General features: G+C 33.3%; 1 protein-coding gene and 1 long non-coding RNA gene across 4 annotated transcripts in view; one reads left to right on the forward strand and one right to left on the reverse strand.

Moving 5' to 3' along the window:
- Window positions 1–17,634, forward strand: part of LOC145942515 (uncharacterized) — a 75,063-nt gene extending 57,429 nt beyond the window's left edge. Inside the window, exons 3-4 of one of the 2 annotated variants that reach the window (XR_014426366.1) lie at window positions 17,063–17,104; window positions 17,219–17,634. This is a non-coding gene — a long non-coding RNA (uncharacterized LOC145942515). Of the gene's footprint in view, window positions 1–17,062 lie in introns of both variants that reach the window. The other variant, XR_014426368.1, reaches the window with a different exon arrangement.
- LOC145942511 (uncharacterized) lies at window positions 645–19,334 on the reverse strand. 2 transcript variants are annotated; one of them, XM_083049323.1, is made up of 13 exons: window positions 18,813–19,334; window positions 11,963–12,063; window positions 6,812–6,947; window positions 6,629–6,708; window positions 6,163–6,420; window positions 5,789–5,891; window positions 5,191–5,321; window positions 4,856–5,102; window positions 4,702–4,769; window positions 4,540–4,614; window positions 4,154–4,408; window positions 3,800–4,045; window positions 645–3,428 (listed from the first exon to the last, which is right to left on the reverse strand). In XM_083049323.1, exons 2-13 carry the CDS (start codon window positions 12,060–12,062, stop codon window positions 3,298–3,300), a joined length of 1,830 nt encoding a protein of 609 aa, XP_082905449.1. In that variant the 5' UTR covers window position 12,063; window positions 18,813–19,334; the 3' UTR covers window positions 645–3,297. The 2 variants fall into 2 exon arrangements, with proteins under 2 accessions (XP_082905449.1, XP_082905450.1); XM_083049324.1 differs by lacking the exon at window positions 18,813–19,334 and adding an exon at window positions 13,604–13,954.
- Window positions 19,335–19,386: the final 52 nt, after the last annotated feature.

A 19,386-nucleotide genomic window follows, 5' to 3' on the forward strand; every position in this document is an offset into this window, starting at 1 on the left:
TATTGATAATATAAATAAATAATGATAAATAGTAATAATAATATTAATATCAATATTAATATTATTTTAATAAATCTTGATTTTTAGGAACCAGTGTTCAGCAGCGTCAATTAGCATTCACAGAGTTTACAAGCGCTAACACTACCATTACAGCACTTCGAATAAAATAGCATTTGCAGAGCGAAGTTATGACATACCACACTCTACTATAGTGATGTCACGATTGTGTTTAATAACACCAGCTAGCTCCGCGAATGCATCCTGTATCACTATTATTAGATATCTCGTGTCTCAAAATAGTATATATGTATAAAACAATAGAGTTCGTACAAAAAATATAATATAATATTAATATAATATATATATATATATATATATATATATATACTGCGAAAATATTAATAATTGTAATAAAAAGTGTTTGCGATGATAATGAACTAGGCGTCTACAATCGAGAATTGCTTCTTACTTTCAGAAATGCTAACGATATAAATGCAATAATTATAAAACTTGTGTAAAATATCTACTCATATGTATATGACTACATTTTCGCTTACCGTGTGAAGTTTCGTGTGTGTGAGGGGGAGATTAGGACATCGCGATAAGTCCATCCTATCTGTATAAAAATAAGAATCTGTTCTTCGTTATTTAAATGCTCAAATATTTAATATAATTCGAATCCATACACTTTTGCTTACTTCAACAAATCTCCTGAATTCCGGAACAGTCCATTATTTAGAAAATATACGATATATACAATAAAAATGTGTTTTTAGAGTTTAGTTTCGTTTCTCTTTTGGCTGTCACATTTACGCCTAGATGTGATGGATACGCACAGAGTTAATAGATGTAGAAATTCGTACTAAAACGCGATAATAAAACGTATGTTCGCGCATTCACGAGTTTCTCTACGTACTTTTTTTTCTTCTATCGCTTTTTCGCTTCCCCTATAGTTAACACTAGTGTGGCTTTATATATGCAAGTATATATCTGTATATATCTGTGTGTACACATATATGCGTATGATCAATAAAACTTTATATATGTACAATTGCGGTGTGTGTATATGTATATTATATGTGTGAGTGTCATTTGATAAAAATAGAAAACTATTGAGCTTCGCGTGATGGACTGTATTCTCGGCTTCCCTTCCTCGTTCATAATATCGCAAAGATTATTATGTTATTATTTTTGCTTAATACTCGAATCAATATAAATTTCAAAGATTCCAGGATGTCGTATAATCAATGCTATACTAATAAATATTTTTTAACTTTTTAACGCTTCAGACATATTAGCTCTTCGGTTAAAATGTTTGCAATAAAAATATATGATTTATTATTAATAGCGTCACACATTGTCGTTAAAACGAAAATGTTCCGAAACGCGAAATAGATTGAGTTTATAATAAAAAAATGACAAGTCTTATATCATTCAAACTTGCATATTGAAGTACGTCATAAGGAATATAGAGAGATACGATAAAGATATACAAATTAAATTTCTCGAAGTCATTCGATTTACACGATATAGATATTTATCGTTAGATTATATGTGTAAGTAATTGTTAGTGACAATTGTATACTATTTTAATTTGCGAAAATGCAATAGGAAAAAAAAGTACACAAATGACCCGCTGATATTTGTACAATACGCGTAACGTTTCTCGTGCGAGATTACAGGCATATATTAAAATGCAAAAAAAAAAAAATCACCTGGTATTCGAAAGGAAATATCTCATCGTGATATATGAATCCAGCTTGGCGCGGATCGAAACGTGCCGATATTGGAGCACAATGATGAAAGCTGGTGAGGCCATATGTTTGAATTTTGATACATCCCGAATTGTTTATCGTCGATGATAAATAGAAAACAACGAGATTCGCGATTGATTTATTCCGACATCCACTAGCTCCGTGCCAGAAATGCAAAAGCACTATGTATGTTCACACGCGACGAGGACGTGTTTTAATGCATCCGCAAATGTATCACACTCGGCCGTCTATATGTTATGCCTATCGAAAATCTTCGACGATGCACAGCATCGTTTGATAAGTTTGTGAATGCGACAGAGCAATGATTTTTATCTTCAACTTTCCAAAGACTACACTTTAAGACTATTAATTTTAGAATCAGAAGCTAATAATCTTCGGAGAAAAATGTGTCGAGAAAAACGTGCCTCTTCTATACTAAAATTGTCTTGGTAGAATTGCAAGTTTGAAGTTTAAATTTTATCTAGTTGCACCTTTGATAAATATCGTATTAATGCGTGTGATCAATTTTTATAGAATCTGACGTAAAATAATTTTTTTTCTATTTGTTTTATTCTTTGAATTATTCCGATTCACGAACTTATAAACGATAATGTAACACGAGTGTCATACGTCCGCGGACCTTCGATTGCGAGGCCGATCTCGAGAATGTCCTTGAAAATGCACGCACTTTCAATGACAATATGCAATTATCATGAGCAGTATACTTGTTATACTCTTTTAAAAACAGTCTTTATACAATATTTCAATTATATTATGTACAGTTGTTGTATATACTAGGTAAGAGATAGAACCTATGTCCCTTACTTTATTTTATATTAAATACGAGTTTAATCTGTCAAATTGTAATTACATAGTATATATCCCAATTTTCACTCGAAAATAACTCAATTGAAATCTCTCGATTACTTATACCCTGGTCATATTTACAGTAGCGCGGTAATACTTAAGAATATACATGTAAGTCTTCGAGTTTAGATATTGAGAAGTGGTCGTGATTTGAGGCTGTCGCGTAAAACTACACACTTTCCTGTGTAGTTATGTAAACCTCAAAAGTATTATCAGAGCTAAAATAGAGTATTCCAAATACATATGTACGACATAAATTTGTTTCAAATACGAAATACCATTCCGTATTTTATATTTTAAAGAAAATTTTTTCTTCTATTTTATATTCTAAAGCAAGTGTTTAGAATATCATAGTTCACGATAAATTACGATAAGCGATGTTATAAAAAAATAATTGTATACAAAACTCGCGAACATGTACAAGTAGTCTCGTTAAGAATAATTGTGATTATTAATTTGCGTAATTAGGCTTTTTTTTTATCGAAACGGAAATTAATATGTCGATAATAGTCATTAGCTGCACGCTTCCCGCATTGTTCTTACATACTAATAGCTGAACGATTGTTCAATAGCTATTAAATTGTATGTAAGCTATATACACTTCCAGAAACACGCAATACCTGAGAATTCGTGCTGGAAATTATAGTACCTCAAGTTCTTATGTAATAGCTGCAGATCATCTCCAGAGTAATACGCGTAGCGTATTAATAGCGACATAAGCTGCTATGCTTAAGATAAACAAAGGGTGGGACAACGATGGAATAAACGCTGCGCTAGAAGCTGCCATTGTTAAATCTTCGCACACCCCTGTAACATAATATAAGCATTGAATATTTATACTTTATCTAGAATATTTAAACTGTTGCAAAAATGTTTAAACTTGATGTAATACATTTTAAAGCTATGACAAAGTTATTTCGCAATATTATAATAGAAATTACTACGTTATTCTAGTAAGATATATATTATCTATTTATTTTTTGTTATAGCTGTCTCATTCGTTTAATATTTACGATATTATAAGTATCCTTCTTATAATGTTATTTTCATTTAATTGCATACAATTCCTTACAATTAAATTTTGTATACAATTTTAATTAAAATAATCATGATCAAGTAACTGTTTGTCATTTTTCGGCTGTCTTATATAAATATTGTAAAAATATCTTTATAATTACCTTGATTTGACAGTCTATATGTATATTCATCCTTGGATTCTCTCTGACAAGTACGCGATGGCCTAGACAGCCATAATTCTTGCTCTTGTTGTTTCTGCCTGCTGCCTCTTGCCAAAACTCTGACAATTTCAAGACGCATAGAAAAACAAAACGTTTGCCCTAGGTTGGCTGAGAATTCGGAATTCTGTTGCGACACTATCGTGTACCACGTTCCTTTCTCCTCCCAACTGCCGCGACAAAAATAGGCTGCCAAAAAAAATCAAGTCTTTAGTAGTTTTCTTGCTTTTATGTATGTGCACAGACACATCTCTTATAGATTATAAAAAGCGACCGTGCAAATTTATTCATACTTACCAATCTCCTCGTGTTTGCACGTATTGGCTATTATCATTTCGGTTTGATTGAATGAGGTGCAGCCTATTTGAATATCCATAGTCTTGCATTCCACATCCTCGGAGTCATGCCGAGGTGTTCGTCTCTCGATCGACCTCAATAAGTCGCTACGCCGCTGTTGCCTTGACATGGCACCCGACAACACATGCGACTGAGCAAAATCTGGGATCCCGTATCGTCCTGGATTAGGACATTTTCTCTGATGCAAGCACGTGGCTGTAGACGGAAAATAGATGTGATTTGCATATGCATTTTGCTGTTCGCCCACTAACTACGTAACAACGTGGAATATGCGGTTTCTTATATCAATATTCATGAGCGGCGACGCAACATGGATTAGCACTTACTTATTAAGGTCGTATATGGCTTCGTGGAAGGATCGTACATGGAGCACACATCTTCTGGCATAATCAATTTTTCATCTGCAATAAAAAAAAAACAAAAAAATGTTTTGTACATATTGCGCAATCGATTTTTAATTCAATGCGACATATCCAAAGTATATTCACCTGATTGCTGTATCTCGATAATATTACTGTCTCTTTTGTGGAATATCATGCAAATGTAACCAGTGTCGCTGCAATCATAAGTAAAAATAGATTCAATCGGCGAAACTGATATAACGTGTATTAAAAACTACAAGAAAGTTGAGAAATTACTCACCAGCCGCTAGTGACATGAGCAGTCAGTTTCACTTTACTCCCTGGCATGTCGTTTAGGGTCGAGTTTTCTGAAGTATAACAAACGATTTTTTCCTCACGGAACGTTTCACCATTGGCATCCCGCGCCTTTATTATCAGAGTCGCGTTCTTATTCGTGAAATGATAGTCCTTCGTACCGTCGAGAGAGTGCCAGTCATGATGCTGAGTTACCCAGGCCGGATATTTACACTTATTGTGGTCTTTATCGACTGTTAACAAAAGGATATGGAAGATTAAATAAAAATTTTTATTGATTTTGAAAAAGATATTTTTATATCGCTTGCGATTGCTAATTACCTTTAGTAAGCTTTATGGTTGGTGAACCTTCAGAAACAGTAGTTAAACCATTACAAGTTGGATCGCCAGACTGGGCAAGCCAAATCGTCGTCTTTCCCTGATGATGAAGCCTTTCTTCATACAGAAAACACCTATAAGTTTGTAAAAGTGTTATTTGATGATTTCTCAAATTTTTCAAAAGCTATATTTTATTCTTCTTCTTTTATTAGTCTATCGCTCTTTCATAAGCATATATATATATATATATATATATATATATATATATATATATATATGCACCTCATGGAAGTAATAAAAAGAGAAAGACAATAATGGCTACATGAAAGATGACAAATAAGCGGTTAATCATCTTTCATTTTGCCTCAATACTAGCTATAGTTTTCTAATGTTGTATACATCATGCTAAAATGTGGCATGCTAAAATGTGGCATGCTGAAACCGCGTACATAAACATCTGGCGTACAGGTGCAACGGACGTAAATAAGGAATTTGATGCGATGCACGCAGTATGCTATGACAAAATCGCAACAACCTAAAGCTGCTGCTGTCACGGCCTTGAGAATAATACATTGCATGAAATTAAAATGACATGTTTCACCTGTACATCTTTGCATCACTCAGAACGCTCCTCGGTCTCAGGGTTCCCATTAGATATTTATTTCGGCCATCATTCCAAACGGCAAGGCATTGTAGCTCCTCAACTGCAGACAATCAAATATATTTTATAGAACGTAAAAAAATAGCTTTACACATTTTAATTTTATGTATGATAAAAAAAGGTTTATTTAAAATATTTAATTATTACTTTTAACTTTTTTTAAAACTGTCATAAAACAGAATTATACATTTGCAATGAAAGTATGATGTAATGTATTAAGTCATTATTCTAAATCGGACAATAATTTTTTAAATACATTTTATTATAAATTTTATTATTAATAATATTAATAAATCTTGCAACGATCAACATACTGTAACTCTCGGTCCCTTCGATGTCCGCACAGGCCTGGTACTTGAGGAGAAGCTTACTCTCGTCTGTACATTTCTCCGCGAGACTTACAGGCGCGTTACACTCGCGGTAATTTCGACTGTACGTGAATGTGAACGACGACCCGCTGAAGGGGCAGGATATCGGTTTGGAGTGCTTTCGGAATATCGAATAGAGGGTGTCATCCGAGGTGATCTGACCGCACATTTCTTCCAAACTTTTCTGTCGCTCGTCACACAAGCCTGCAGAAAATATTTTTATTTCATTTTTTAACGATTTCTTATTTCTATATGTCGCACAGGCTCTTCATATATTTAGCCTCTTTATAAAAAGCCAGTCAGTAAAGATTCAATGTTTTATAAAAAGGCTACTTTTGTAAAAAGCCTGCGATATCGCATATCTAATCTCGATCTAATTTAAAAGATAAATTTAAAAGATGAAAGAACGTACCTTCATTATCTCGATATTGAATAACATTCTCATGTCGTCCGTTGATAATCATACAATGATAACAGTTATCCAAGCTATTACTGTAAGCAAAATTTCCGTCGTTAATCGTAACCATATATATAATTGAAGACGAAAAAGTGATTAATTTAATATCTTCTGATATTTAAATAAAGAAATACTTACAAAACGACATATTTGTCGTCCGTTCTTTGGACGCAAACTTTATCTCCGAAAACGGTTGTATTTATAGAGAATAGTGGTGAGGGTTTGCCATACTGGTACCATTCTCCCGCCCAACTTGATGGAAACTCGCAAGATCCTGAATCATGAAGGAATTTTTCATTAAAACAATTTTTTTGTGATAAGTTTTAATTTCTTAATTCTAGCAGTTCTATGCAATTATTCTTAAAATTACATAATATAACAAATCAAATAAAACATTGACAGAATGCTACTCATGTTTAGTTTTGAATTATTTGATAAATTTCTCTTAAATTTTTAATAAAAATTTTTTGTTGTTAAAACGAAACTTTTTCCGAACAAAATTATCGAGGAAAAGATCTAAATTTAAATATATTTTCACAATTAAGTCCCCCCCTCTCTCTTTCTCGCTCTCTCTTCTTAAATTAAAATCCAAAATATTAATCACAAAACTTAATTTGCAATACACTTCATTGATGTTCAAAAATATTATTAATATTTTATATATTAACATATATTATACGAGATAAATCATGAGTTACAAACGTACTTCTAATTGTAAGTGTAGGATGAATCTAAAGTCAGATCTCGCACAAATGAGTTTTATTTTATGCATTATGAAACGCATGATAAATCGTGAAAACATCCTGATTGTTGATTCGTCGGATATAATGATCCTTCTACTTGAGAAAACAGAGATTATTTCCTTCTTGATTAAACTCTACGTTCATTCGACCCAGGTGAAGAATCTAAAGGCGAAGGCTCGCTTGATTGGGAGAATTAAGAGGCTCCACGTGGTCGGGGCTTTCATTAAGAGGAGAGCGGACGATTAGAAAATTGCTATCGGGCCCAATATCACGATTGCCGCGGTCGGAGCGTGAGACTCAGAATGAAGAAATAGGACTGAATGTTCCATGAGTGTTCCACATTGCGTTGCATTGCGTGCGCGTAGCGAAGCGAGGAGCAACGCTCGGAATGCACGAGTTAGAAAAAAAAAGTTAACGACTCGCGCAGCATCCAGCATCTCGCTCATCATTTCCTCGACCTTCGTCGCCTGTTTGTCTTAGTCACCGGCCGTCAAGATGATCTAGTGAAAAGTTGCCAGACAACAGGACATGAACGTTCTCGCGGGAACGTTTTCAGACATACAAAGCAGAATGCTAGGCTGATAGAGAGCAAACCGTCGTGGATGATTGAACGCCTTCGTTCTCGGGATTCTAAATGACAGAAGAGTTTCGTTAAGCACTTTAGGCGCTTTAATCGGTTGGGGAGTCATTTCGCCAGATGCGTCCCGCATAAAGTTAGTCTTTATTATTTTCCAAGATATTTTAGCAAAATGAGACGTATATATTATGATAAATAAAGCGGCTAATCCCTAATAATTACACGAGATAAATATACGAAAATATATAGAAAAAAATTTAGTTTACATTATAAAAAAGAGAAAGAGATTTTCTAATGCTCTTTATTCGATCGAAGAAAAATATGTGCTGAAAAATATATAATAATGCAAATCTTATTATTTTAATATTATTATTATAAAAAAATATTAAAGGATGTATATTACACTAGAACAACAGAAGCGCGCGTTACGCACGCACCATTCCACGATTTTATATAAAAGAGAATGATATTTTTATATTTTGTTTAAACCTGATTAATATTTTTTGACAGAAATCAGCTGATTAAAGCGTTAATATGCTAATTAAATTTTAAAATAGAAATATGTTATAAAAATTTAAATATTAATGTTATAAATAATATGTTATAATACTTTAAACTCGATTAACATTTTTTGACAGAAATCAGCTGATAACTGTCAAAAATATTATAATCCAGTTTAAGGAATTATAACATATTATTTAAAACATATTATTATTTTAATTTTTATAATATACTATTATTCTAAAAATTAATTAGCAAATTAACTTTTTAATCAGCTGATTAGAACTTCTAGTCCCTTTCTAAAAAAGGTAAGTCGATTCTCGCAAGTAGTTGTCGCCTCTTTTTCGCGATGTTGATTAGCTGCCTCGATTTGCGTTGTGCGTTATATTCATATCATCGAAAGGCTGTCATCGCGAGGGTTAACAGTTTGACAGTTTGTCCAAAAGAAAATTAAATAAAATAATAATGTTTTAAATAATATGTTTTAATAATTTAAATTCGATTAATAGTTTTGACATTTATCAGCTGATTTCTGTCAAAAAATATATCGCGGACAATATATATATTATAAGTATATATTATAACATATTATATTATTTACTACATATTATTATAATTAAAATAATAATATTTTGTAAGTAATATAATATGTTATAATAATTTATCCGACATTAATATTTTTTAACAGAAATCAGCTGATAGCTGTCAAAAATATTAATCGAGTTTAAAGTATTATAACATATTATTTAAAACATTATATTATTTTATTTAATTTTATTTTGGACAAACTGTCAAATGATGCTATGAATATAACGCACAACGTGAATCGAGACAGCCAATCAACATCGCGGAAAAGCGATAATAATGTCAATAACATGCTTTGTTTAGAAAGGGAATTTTATTAAAATACAATCAATGATGAGGTAAAAACACGTGATATATAAATTATCATTGAAATAATACTGAACTTTTTTTTATCTCACGCAATATTATTTAATGAGAATCAAGTAGCGACATTTGGCTCTTCGGCACGTGTAATAAATTTGAACTTCAAAGTTGATGTCGACCCGACTTTCATGAATTAATGACTTTTTCTATTTTGAGAAATGGAATCATTTCGGTCTGTTGGTACCTTGGGGGCTCTTCATAAAATATGGATCTTATAGGCCATGGTCCCCTGAGGGTAGATAAACGCTCTTAGCCGAAGGGTTAAGGTCCAAGTGTTCGGCAGCGCGTATATTTACCGGCGCCGCGATGTTTAGTGCGTTCGATCGAACGCGCGCGTACATTTCGGGGTGGTTGCTTCCTCGACGACGCGAACGGTGGCGAATGTCAGAAATAGCCGGGGAAGAGAGGGCGGAGGAACGGGACGGAGGGTGCGCGAAGGGAAATGAGATACACACGCGACAACGTCTACGGGGTGTCCCAGAGAACCGATCTGGCCTTAATATTAATGACGGACACATCGGCGAAAATGTAGTCGCTGTTTTCCGAGGGGAAATTTCGTGGGAAAGACCATTAAAGTAACAGCGGACATTAATCATCCCTAATTAGTGCGCTAAAATATTCAGAAGTCGTCAGAAAAGCGACGGTTACTTAAATTTTAATGAGCAATGAAATTTCGTCCTCTCGAGTCACACTCTGAATTTTTTTAATCCCCGAAAAAAAAAAAAATTAATAAAAATAAACTTTCGTCTTCGATCGTTCGTAAGTCGATTATCGGGTATTCGGGGTGTCTGGCTATAATTAAATCTAAGAAAGATCAATTCTAATGGAGGTACACCTTATATGTGTCAAACGGTGTGCGCACGTGCATCGTACACGGCGAACCAAGCAGCCAGAGCAACGTGGAACACGGGCAAAAAGGAAGAAGGGCGAGGAAGAGCCGTCGACCGTTTTAGACACGCATCTTTCGTCGGAGGAACATCATTTATCTGCGGCCCGAGGAAGGGGAAAATAGGACATTTCGCTTCTCGACCCTCTCTTTTTTTTCTCTCTCTCCCTCTTTCTCATACATCCATATACACATACTTTCTTTCTCGCTCTCATTCTCTATCGTGTTCGTCTTCGGCGATGAAAAAAAAGCGGCGACAGATACCGCGGACGCGAGGACAGCCGCTCGACAGGCGGCGGTGGTTTTGTGCATCCCGCGTCTCTCTCTTCGAACGCGTGGTTAACAGCTCTTTTTAAGAGAGGCCTGACGAGAGGAAGGCGTGAAGCCGTAGAAAGCAGAGGAGACCACTCGTTAACGAGCTAACGAGCGCGCGGAGTCTCATCTGCGAGTCTCGCGCGTAAGAGAGTCCAAATCGGATGGAGAGACGTGCGAGAGACACGAGAAAAGCAGTAAGCAGACGATGATAACTACGGGAAAAACATGACGAATAGACTTCTTAACGGAAGTAGAGTGTTCTCGAGTCTACATTTAAATATGCTCTCTTCGTATGACGTGTGTTAGGTGCATTTGGTTGTCCACGTGGTAATATTTCTGAGACCGAAATGACTTTTCCCTTGACAACAATGTCGAGGTCCATGAATAGTTCTTGGGCGATAACTCATTAAGAGAAAGGGATTCTTGGCGTGTTATATTCTCCTTCAGAAATGATCGCGTGAAAATGAGTAATAAATAAAATTTATTAAATAAAAACTCTTTGGGTGTTAATTTTAAGATTACTTAAACTAAACTCTTGATATGAATCATGATTATTCTGCTATTTAACGTTAGCTTCCAAAATGACAAAAAAATGTCGCTTGGCGAACGATAAATCAAATTCTGATATAGAAAAAAATAATTTCAGTCCTCAACGAAAAATACCATTCAATTTATCCAGATGCGCGTTTATTTCTGAATACCGTGAATTTTGCCGTTACATTTTTGTGCGAATAAATTTAATAAAAAAAATTCCAATGATTAATATCGCTATTTTATTTAATCGTATGATCACAAAGACAATAAATAAAAGCTAAATTTAAACGTCAAATTTTAGATTAATATAGGTTAATTACAGAGAGCAATTTAGCAGAATTGTCGAGAAATCACTTTTGTAAATTTTACGAAAAATTCTTTTTTTTTATTGTACTTTTTAACTTTAGCATGTAATTGGAAAAAAACACGCAACTATATAGCAAAATAAACAGCAATCTTAAAAATTCATGTTCATCGCACCGACTTGGTGACTTCATTCGATAATACTGCGCTTGACATCATTGACGAGACAGATCTTAAAGGTTTAAAGTGACAGCAAACATCACGATACGTTGGCATATGAAAAGAAGACGATTCACATAAGTGGCATTCAAGGACGCGCATATACGAAGACGAGAGTAGACGTAATTATTTGCTATTCGTTGTTCGCGCATTATCGAAGACGGTGAGGCATGCTCGGCGAGATCGAGATATACATATTTACACACGACATACACACACACGCACGCATACATATACGCGATGCGTTGATATAAGTGACTCACCGTTTGCAGAGGGTTCGACGAATGGTAGTATCAGCAGCACCAACACCACCGACACTGGGGTGAGGAGCCCTTTTCGGCGCGGGAACGACGGTTCCTGCATCCTGGAAAATATACGGACATACTTTCGTTATACTCACGTTGAAATATGCAAGAAGGCGGTCTTGCGCGCGAATTTCTTAAATTTTCTTTGCAAGGACGTCTTACTTTTTTTTTCGATCACATCAGAAAATATAATTGAGTTGTTAAATTATAATTGTAAATCCAATCGTACACACTATATTGATGTAAAATAATATCGTATATAATTAAAAGATCAGATATATTTTTAATTATTTCAATATCAATAATATTTAAATTGAGATTCAATCATTTCGCATTATCATATTGCATTATTATTATTGATATTGTAAAGTTATATGTAGCATCAATTATAATAATTAATCTATTAATTTGAAGATTTTTATTGTTTCTCAGAGGAAATAATTTACTATCATGAAAAGATACGTAATTTAAGCACATTATGAAATCGATAAATTGTGTTGAAATACAATATGTGCGTGGGATTGTGAATTGTAATCCTCTCTTAATAAATTTAACTTAATAAATTTGTTTGCATCCAGCCAACCAATAATACGCGTTCAAGTTTTTTTTTAACTAGTTATTTTGCGACCGTAAAATAACAAATTGCGTGAAATCTAGCGTAGGAGAAATATAGGTTATACGATAATCTGTGTACGATATTATTAAATTAATTTAAAAAAAAAACGGAAGAGAGAACCACGTACCTCGTTGAGGTAATAACCGCGAATGATATTGTACGCGAATATTAAAAGTAGATCGGTACATAAAGTAACGTAAAGTAGCACAAACCACGTGTCCGACCATAAAGCACGAAACATGAAAAGTAGGGATAAAAAAAGATAACAGATAATTCAACGGATAAAAAAATAAGATAAGTAGAAGACTAGGGATTTATTTACTTAGAAAGTGCTTTAAACAAAGAGAATTGAAAAATAATATTGTACAAACACAATACACATTAAAGTAGTCTCTCTACCACGAAAGCTATACTGTATAATAACAACAAATTAAATATAAATTAATATAATATAAGGTAGTAAAATTTTTAATTGCGCGCATAAATATATAAATCTAGAGAAGGAAAGATATAAATAATGCCTCTTAAATTAATGGATCGAAACAGATACAAAATAATTAAATATTAAGTTTTAAATTAAATATTAAGTTTTATTTAAAACAAGTAGGATAATTAAATTGTCAATTATTCAACCGAATATTTAATGTTAATCATTATTTATTTCGATCCTATATTATACATAGCAGCAGAATATTCTAAATTTGCTGAATTTTAATTTGATTTTATTGAATTCACTCTGATACGATTTGTTCGATTTAATCAATATCTGAAAATGAGAACCTAATTCCATTTTACGAAAATGTTTGCGAAGATCCTGTTTGTACATTTATACGCGTGATCCAATTATGGAATATAATATTACTTAATATTTGAACACTAAAATACAGGCATGGGAAAAGTTGACGTTGCGATACATAAAAAGTATGATTATATGCTTCATCATAGATATTATAAATGAATTATTTACTTGATAAAATTAGTACCTTGAAAAAAGAACGACTAATCCCTTTCTATGACGTGGAATTAAAGGGACGAATGTCGTGTACACACAACATTTCCTCACCGTGCAATCGTTCTCGTTCCACGGAAATCTCCCTTATGTTCGTCGTCAGTAAAACTGACGCTACGTCACGCTATATGCTCGTGTGTCTCGAAACTTGATCAACTGCTCTATAAAATCAATATGTTGAAGAGAGAGCAACACTATAATTCTGTTCTATGACTTGCAGATTAAAGATCTAATGTCCTATTGCTGCACAAAATTCCACGAAGAAAGATTGACAAATGTAAGAAGATCAAACGTCTTTTCATTCACTGACAATTTTATGAAAGTAAACACATTAATTGCATTGTTTTTATAACATCATCGTTTTTTTTTTGTAATATCAATTAACATTTTTTATTATATAGTTAACCGTGATTCGCAATTATTTTATAAAAACATCAATTAATCACTTTCACTGTGATCAATATGTTTCATATGCGACAATTATATACTATATTCCAAAGAGTCTAAAGAAACGATAATAAGAAGACAACGGTCTCACAAAAAAACGGAACACATAGATGTTCTGCACATTTCCTTTCTCCTTTCTGAGCGCACTATTTTCACAAGAATCGAAGATTTACCTTACGTTCGGTCGCGCGAGAAGAAAATCGACATATATCGCGCTACCTCGCCATGGGTCATCGAAAATGGACCGTCGAAATGTTCGCCAAGGATTTCTTCGACGTCCACGGATCGCGGAAAAAAAATGGTAAATGACGGCGAGCTTTCGCGACGCGAAACGCACTATACCCCGTTTATCACATCGAAATGAGAACAAGTCGCGACGATCGGCTATAGAACGAGAATGCGCGCATCCCGCCGCAACAGAGCGATATAGAGTTCGAGACGCGACGACAAACGTCCACGTAAGTATTGCCACGTGAATGGAAGGAACGGTGGATGCATTATTTAACGAGGTACACGTGTACCACGCTGCTTTGTTACGACTTAGCAATGCGATGCCGATGTAAAGCGCTGATGTTCTCGCGGTTGCGAGAGAGAACACTCGTAGCCCAGATCTTATACACATCCGTCACGCGGTATCGATCTTGATTGATATTTCGCGCCGGAAGGATTAATCTCAATCGCGCTAACATACTTGATATTAATAACTCCGTTGAGCACATGCAGTTCGGATTGGCGGTTTTAACTAACTGTTATGAAAGACGTAAAAGTAAAAAAGGACGCTGCATACGAGAGTATCTTTTTTTACTTTTACGTCTTTCATAATTTCCGGACGTGTTAAAAAAAAAAAGAACAGTCGTTGATAAAAATGCAACAGTATTATTTCTAGTAATAATATAATTCGTTTCATGGTAAAATATAGAAATCATTTTTAGATCCTAATTTATAGGCTTAATTTAGTTTTTCGATACAGGAATATATTTCTGATATGACCTGATTTTGGAAAAAAGGAAGACATTGATTTGACGCTTCCAGAAAAAGAGCTTTTTTTAAATATTCTAAAAAAAAATTTTAGCTTTAAGATAAATCTACTTAAAATCAATTGAAAAACAATAATTTAATTTATTTTTCATTATTTCTCTCTGAAGTTCTATCCTTTAATGTTGCAATAATGTTCTTTCAATATTGAATTATTCCGCGATCGCCATTATTCTTGTCTGCCCTATAGCAATTGTGTGGCTGAAACGACATTTGAATAGTAGGGAGAAATTGTATTACAGGTAAGACTATAAATTCTAAGGGGACAAAAGAATATATCGTTAACTATAATTATTCTCAAGCTTATTCAAATTGAGATATAATTAAACACTTGTCTTAGTAACGCGATAAATCTATTTAGAAATAGACAAATCTTTTTTGAATATATTTTATATATAATGATTTACGATATAACCCCTCATATATGTAAATAAACAAATCAATAAACAGTATATGCTATAATTATCGATTTTCAATTATTTTTTAAGTATTTTTAAAAACTATTTATATCGATCTATATAGTATATATGTATATTCCGCGGTTGCTATTACGTTAAGCGATATGTAGTTTCATAAATGTAAAATATTTAATATTGTTTTTATATCTGAAAAAGTGTCTTGAATCACAGAAAATATGCACATTTGTATAAAATACTACCGATAGATCTTTTCAAAATCACATTTCGCATTATATAAACGTGTGCAGATCGAGTTTCCGTCTCTGCCTTCTCGTCTCCGACGAGATCACCGATATATTTGCGTTATATTTATCTTAAATGTGATCCGGTTATTGATCTCTAGGTTGCCGCAACTCGGCAACTGTTGAATAAATAAAGAATAAAATAAATAAATACCAGACAGACAACACACACACGTACATAACCGCTGTAATTTCTTACTAATATTCACGATTATTTTAGATAGAATATTATCAATTCACGCTGTGATTCGCTAACAATAAGACGCGATTCAAATATTGACGACAATGTTTATTAGAAATCTTATATATCTTGATGACAAACAAGATGAAATAATTCGCGTTAGAAAAAATTAATTATTCTATTGTTCTATTATTAAAATCGCCTAATTATTCTATTATTAAAATCGCCTAATTGTTCTATTATTAAAATAGCCTAATTATTCTATTATTAAAATCGTCTTATATGTATTCGTTGCTATTAATTTACTGCTCGATGCGTGTACGAATCGATCTTTCAGTTCTAGGAATAAAGACGATTATTTATTATATTAAATGTGTGTGGTCTTTCCAGTCATAATCACATTAGATTCTCATTAGAAGTTGATCGACGACCTTTGACATTCAAATTTTTACGTAACGCGTTTTTCACATTAATACACTTCGTTAATTTGTATATCTCAAAGTATTTATACATTAACAAAAATAATAATTATAATATAAATTTAATGAATTAAATAAAATTTAAAAATATATATATATATAGTAATATATTAATAGAAATTATAACATGAATTAATTAAATCGATTGAATAATAATGGCAATAATAAGTAATAAATGTATAATAGTAATAATATAATAATAATAATATTATTCGTCATTATAATAATAATAATGACGAATTTTAAAAAATGAAATACATTTGTAAGAAACTATGAATTAATAATAAAATTATTTGTTGCTATCATTGATTATAATGATTACGTCTACGTAATGTTTTGTCTCTTATAATATTTGCAGATTTACAATTAATCATATTAATGACGAATTTCGCAAAAAGCATCGAATATATTTCACAGATGATATTTAAGCCCAGATTATATAATATTTGAGACATTTTTAAACATAGAATGATTAATTATGCCTGCATTACAATATATATTCTCAATTATAATTTATCAAGATTCTACAATAAAAAATATAAAAAAAAAAAAAAAAAAAAAATCAAGGACAAAACTGCTTGATGATTTCAGGTACCTCCGGATACCCTATAAGAATGACTCAGGAACAGGTCGGTAAGGGAAAACTATCGACTACTATCCGGAATGGGACAAAAGGCAACCACGAAGTCGAGCCGGTTGCACCAACGTCGGTTAGCCTTTAATCTCTCTTCTGTATCTTTATTACAGCTACGATTGTATGATGCAGAGGATCGTGTGCAATGGGGGGAAGAATATCGCTAGCCGATTGAATAGCCAATCAAAGCTTGATATAGTTGATCACCCTATGGGTCCCTTGTACAGACATTAGACCTGCTCTTTTCAGTCATAATTTTTAATTCAGTTCTTGTTCTCTCACATGTGAATATATGTATGTCTATTTTATTTCGAGAAAAACGGAAAATATTTTTTAAAAAAGTATGCCAATAATGTATAAGATTAAATAGAATCTTTTAATAGAATTAATAATTTTAAATTTGTTCTTTTAAATCAATTCATTTTAAACATGTTCTTTACATTTCTTTTTAATTTTTTTCTTCATTTTTGCAATTTCTTTATTTTTAGAAATTTAATGACTACTTCTTTTCAATAAAAATTTGATTTAATCATCTTTTCTCACAACTTTAATATTAATTAAATATATATGTTTATAAGAGAGAAAATCTGAAAAATTAAATTTTTATTAAAATATATTTGAAACTTTAAACAAAGAAAAAAAGTTTTATCGTGTATTTTTATATTTTCTGCAATTTTCATATTTTCATAAACTTTACAATCGCTCCTAATTTGAAAAATATTAGCGCTTAATGTTTTTGTTAAGAAAATGTCAACTATAAATTAAATTCCGTAAAACGATAGAAAGTATGTGCCCAAGACATTTTATATACTGTTATATTTATGAAACCGAAAATGTTAGTGTAATTAATAAAGAGAAAAAGAGGCAGCAGAATTATTGTGTGACGAGATGTATGAGATTTATATATATATATTTATATATATATTTTTAATAGTTGTCACTAAAAAATGATTTCTTTAACATTACTCGAAAATTCCAAACCTACGTTATCCGGAGTACATTCCTTATAACAGCTGTTTAGAAAAGCAAATTTATACTTAATAATGATATTAAATTTTTATTTTTTTCTCGAATGCACCGTAACTTGACTGAATTTTCTTTTTTCTCCTTTATACGTAGCACTATAATTGATAATGTTGAGTGATTCGCGAATTCGCTGAATCATGTGCCAAAAACTGATGGATTCGAAATTTTCATTTCTATCGATATTATAATTAAATTTAAGTTACGATTAATTGTATATATAAAATATATATGTATATATTTTATATTTTACTGTATAAATATAAATTGTATATATAAAATTATGAATGTGTGTTGTGCTTATAATAATTGAGGTTATGACGTAGAAAGGAACAGGTGATAATAAAAATACATTTAAAAATCTAATCCTTTTATACCCACACCATTTTACCCATCTCTTCCTTCTCTTTTTAAATATCGTAACCTATACTCCTTTCATTGTTAACACACACAGACAAGATACAATTAAAAAATAACTAACAATAAATAAAAGAAATCTCTGGTAAGGGACACAAAGGAGGAAAGAGTGAGCAATGATCAAGATAAGGCTTATCAGTGCGATCGTTGCGATCGGGTCGACAGACTCTAACGGGAAAATCGACGATTTGTATAAAAATGCAGGAGCCGTTCGATCGCAACTACCGCCCCAAAGGACACAAGGACACAAAACTCGGTGCAACTAACCTTCACACGGAGTATCCGTCACCGTGGCGTAGATAATACCCTCGGGAAGCAATCACATGATGCACAACTAACAACGGACGCACAACACGATCGTAGTACCGTCACCGGGTTGAATCCGTCGACAAGACATCGGTCGGGAGGCCGCCGCGAGATCCGTATCGGTCTCGGCACGAAAGTGACAGAAGGGAACGTACAGGACGATCCTTGGCGAGTGGCCAGGGCGCTTCTCTCTCTCTCTCTCTCTCTCTCTCTCTCCCCCCTTCCTCTCTCTCTTTCGCCCTTTCTTTTTCTGTCTCGCTCCCACCCTCTGGACGAGAGGTGTTTCGAGGAGATGCACAAAAGCGTAACGAAACGATTCTCGCGAACGCGAAATGCGACACTCGGCTACGCGATCGACACGCCTGTCGTCCAACGATCTCGCGCGAGCGACGAAATGGGTTCGCTGACACCGCGGTACGCCCGTCCCGTGCGTCGTCCTCGTCCTCGTCGGCCTCGTCCTCGTCGCCGTCGTCGTCGTCTCTCTCCGGCAGCGGCGGAGCGGCGCAAAGCGAGGCAGGTTAACAATGGCGACGTA

This window comes from Prenolepis imparis, unplaced genomic scaffold (genome assembly GCF_030444845.1).
Source record: "Prenolepis imparis isolate NDT839.2.m4 unplaced genomic scaffold, iyPreImpa1.0 SCAF_11, whole genome shotgun sequence".
In the NCBI taxonomy this organism is placed as follows: domain Eukaryota; kingdom Metazoa; phylum Arthropoda; class Insecta; order Hymenoptera; family Formicidae; genus Prenolepis; species Prenolepis imparis.

Excerpts from the sequence above, each read along its gene's own strand:
- LOC145942511 (XM_083049323.1), bottom strand. The coding sequence starts at position 12,062 with ATGCAGGAACCGTCGTTCCCGCGCCGAAAAGGGCTCCTCACCCCAGTG. Across the intron at positions 5,322-5,788 it reads AGTGATGCAAAGATGTACAG|GTGTTTTCTGTATGAAGAAA; the intron begins GTGAAACATGTC and ends ACAAACTTATAG. Across the intron at positions 4,409-4,539 it reads GCCATATACGACCTTAATAA|CCACGTGCTTGCATCAGAGA; the intron begins GTAAGTGCTAAT and ends TTCCGTCTACAG.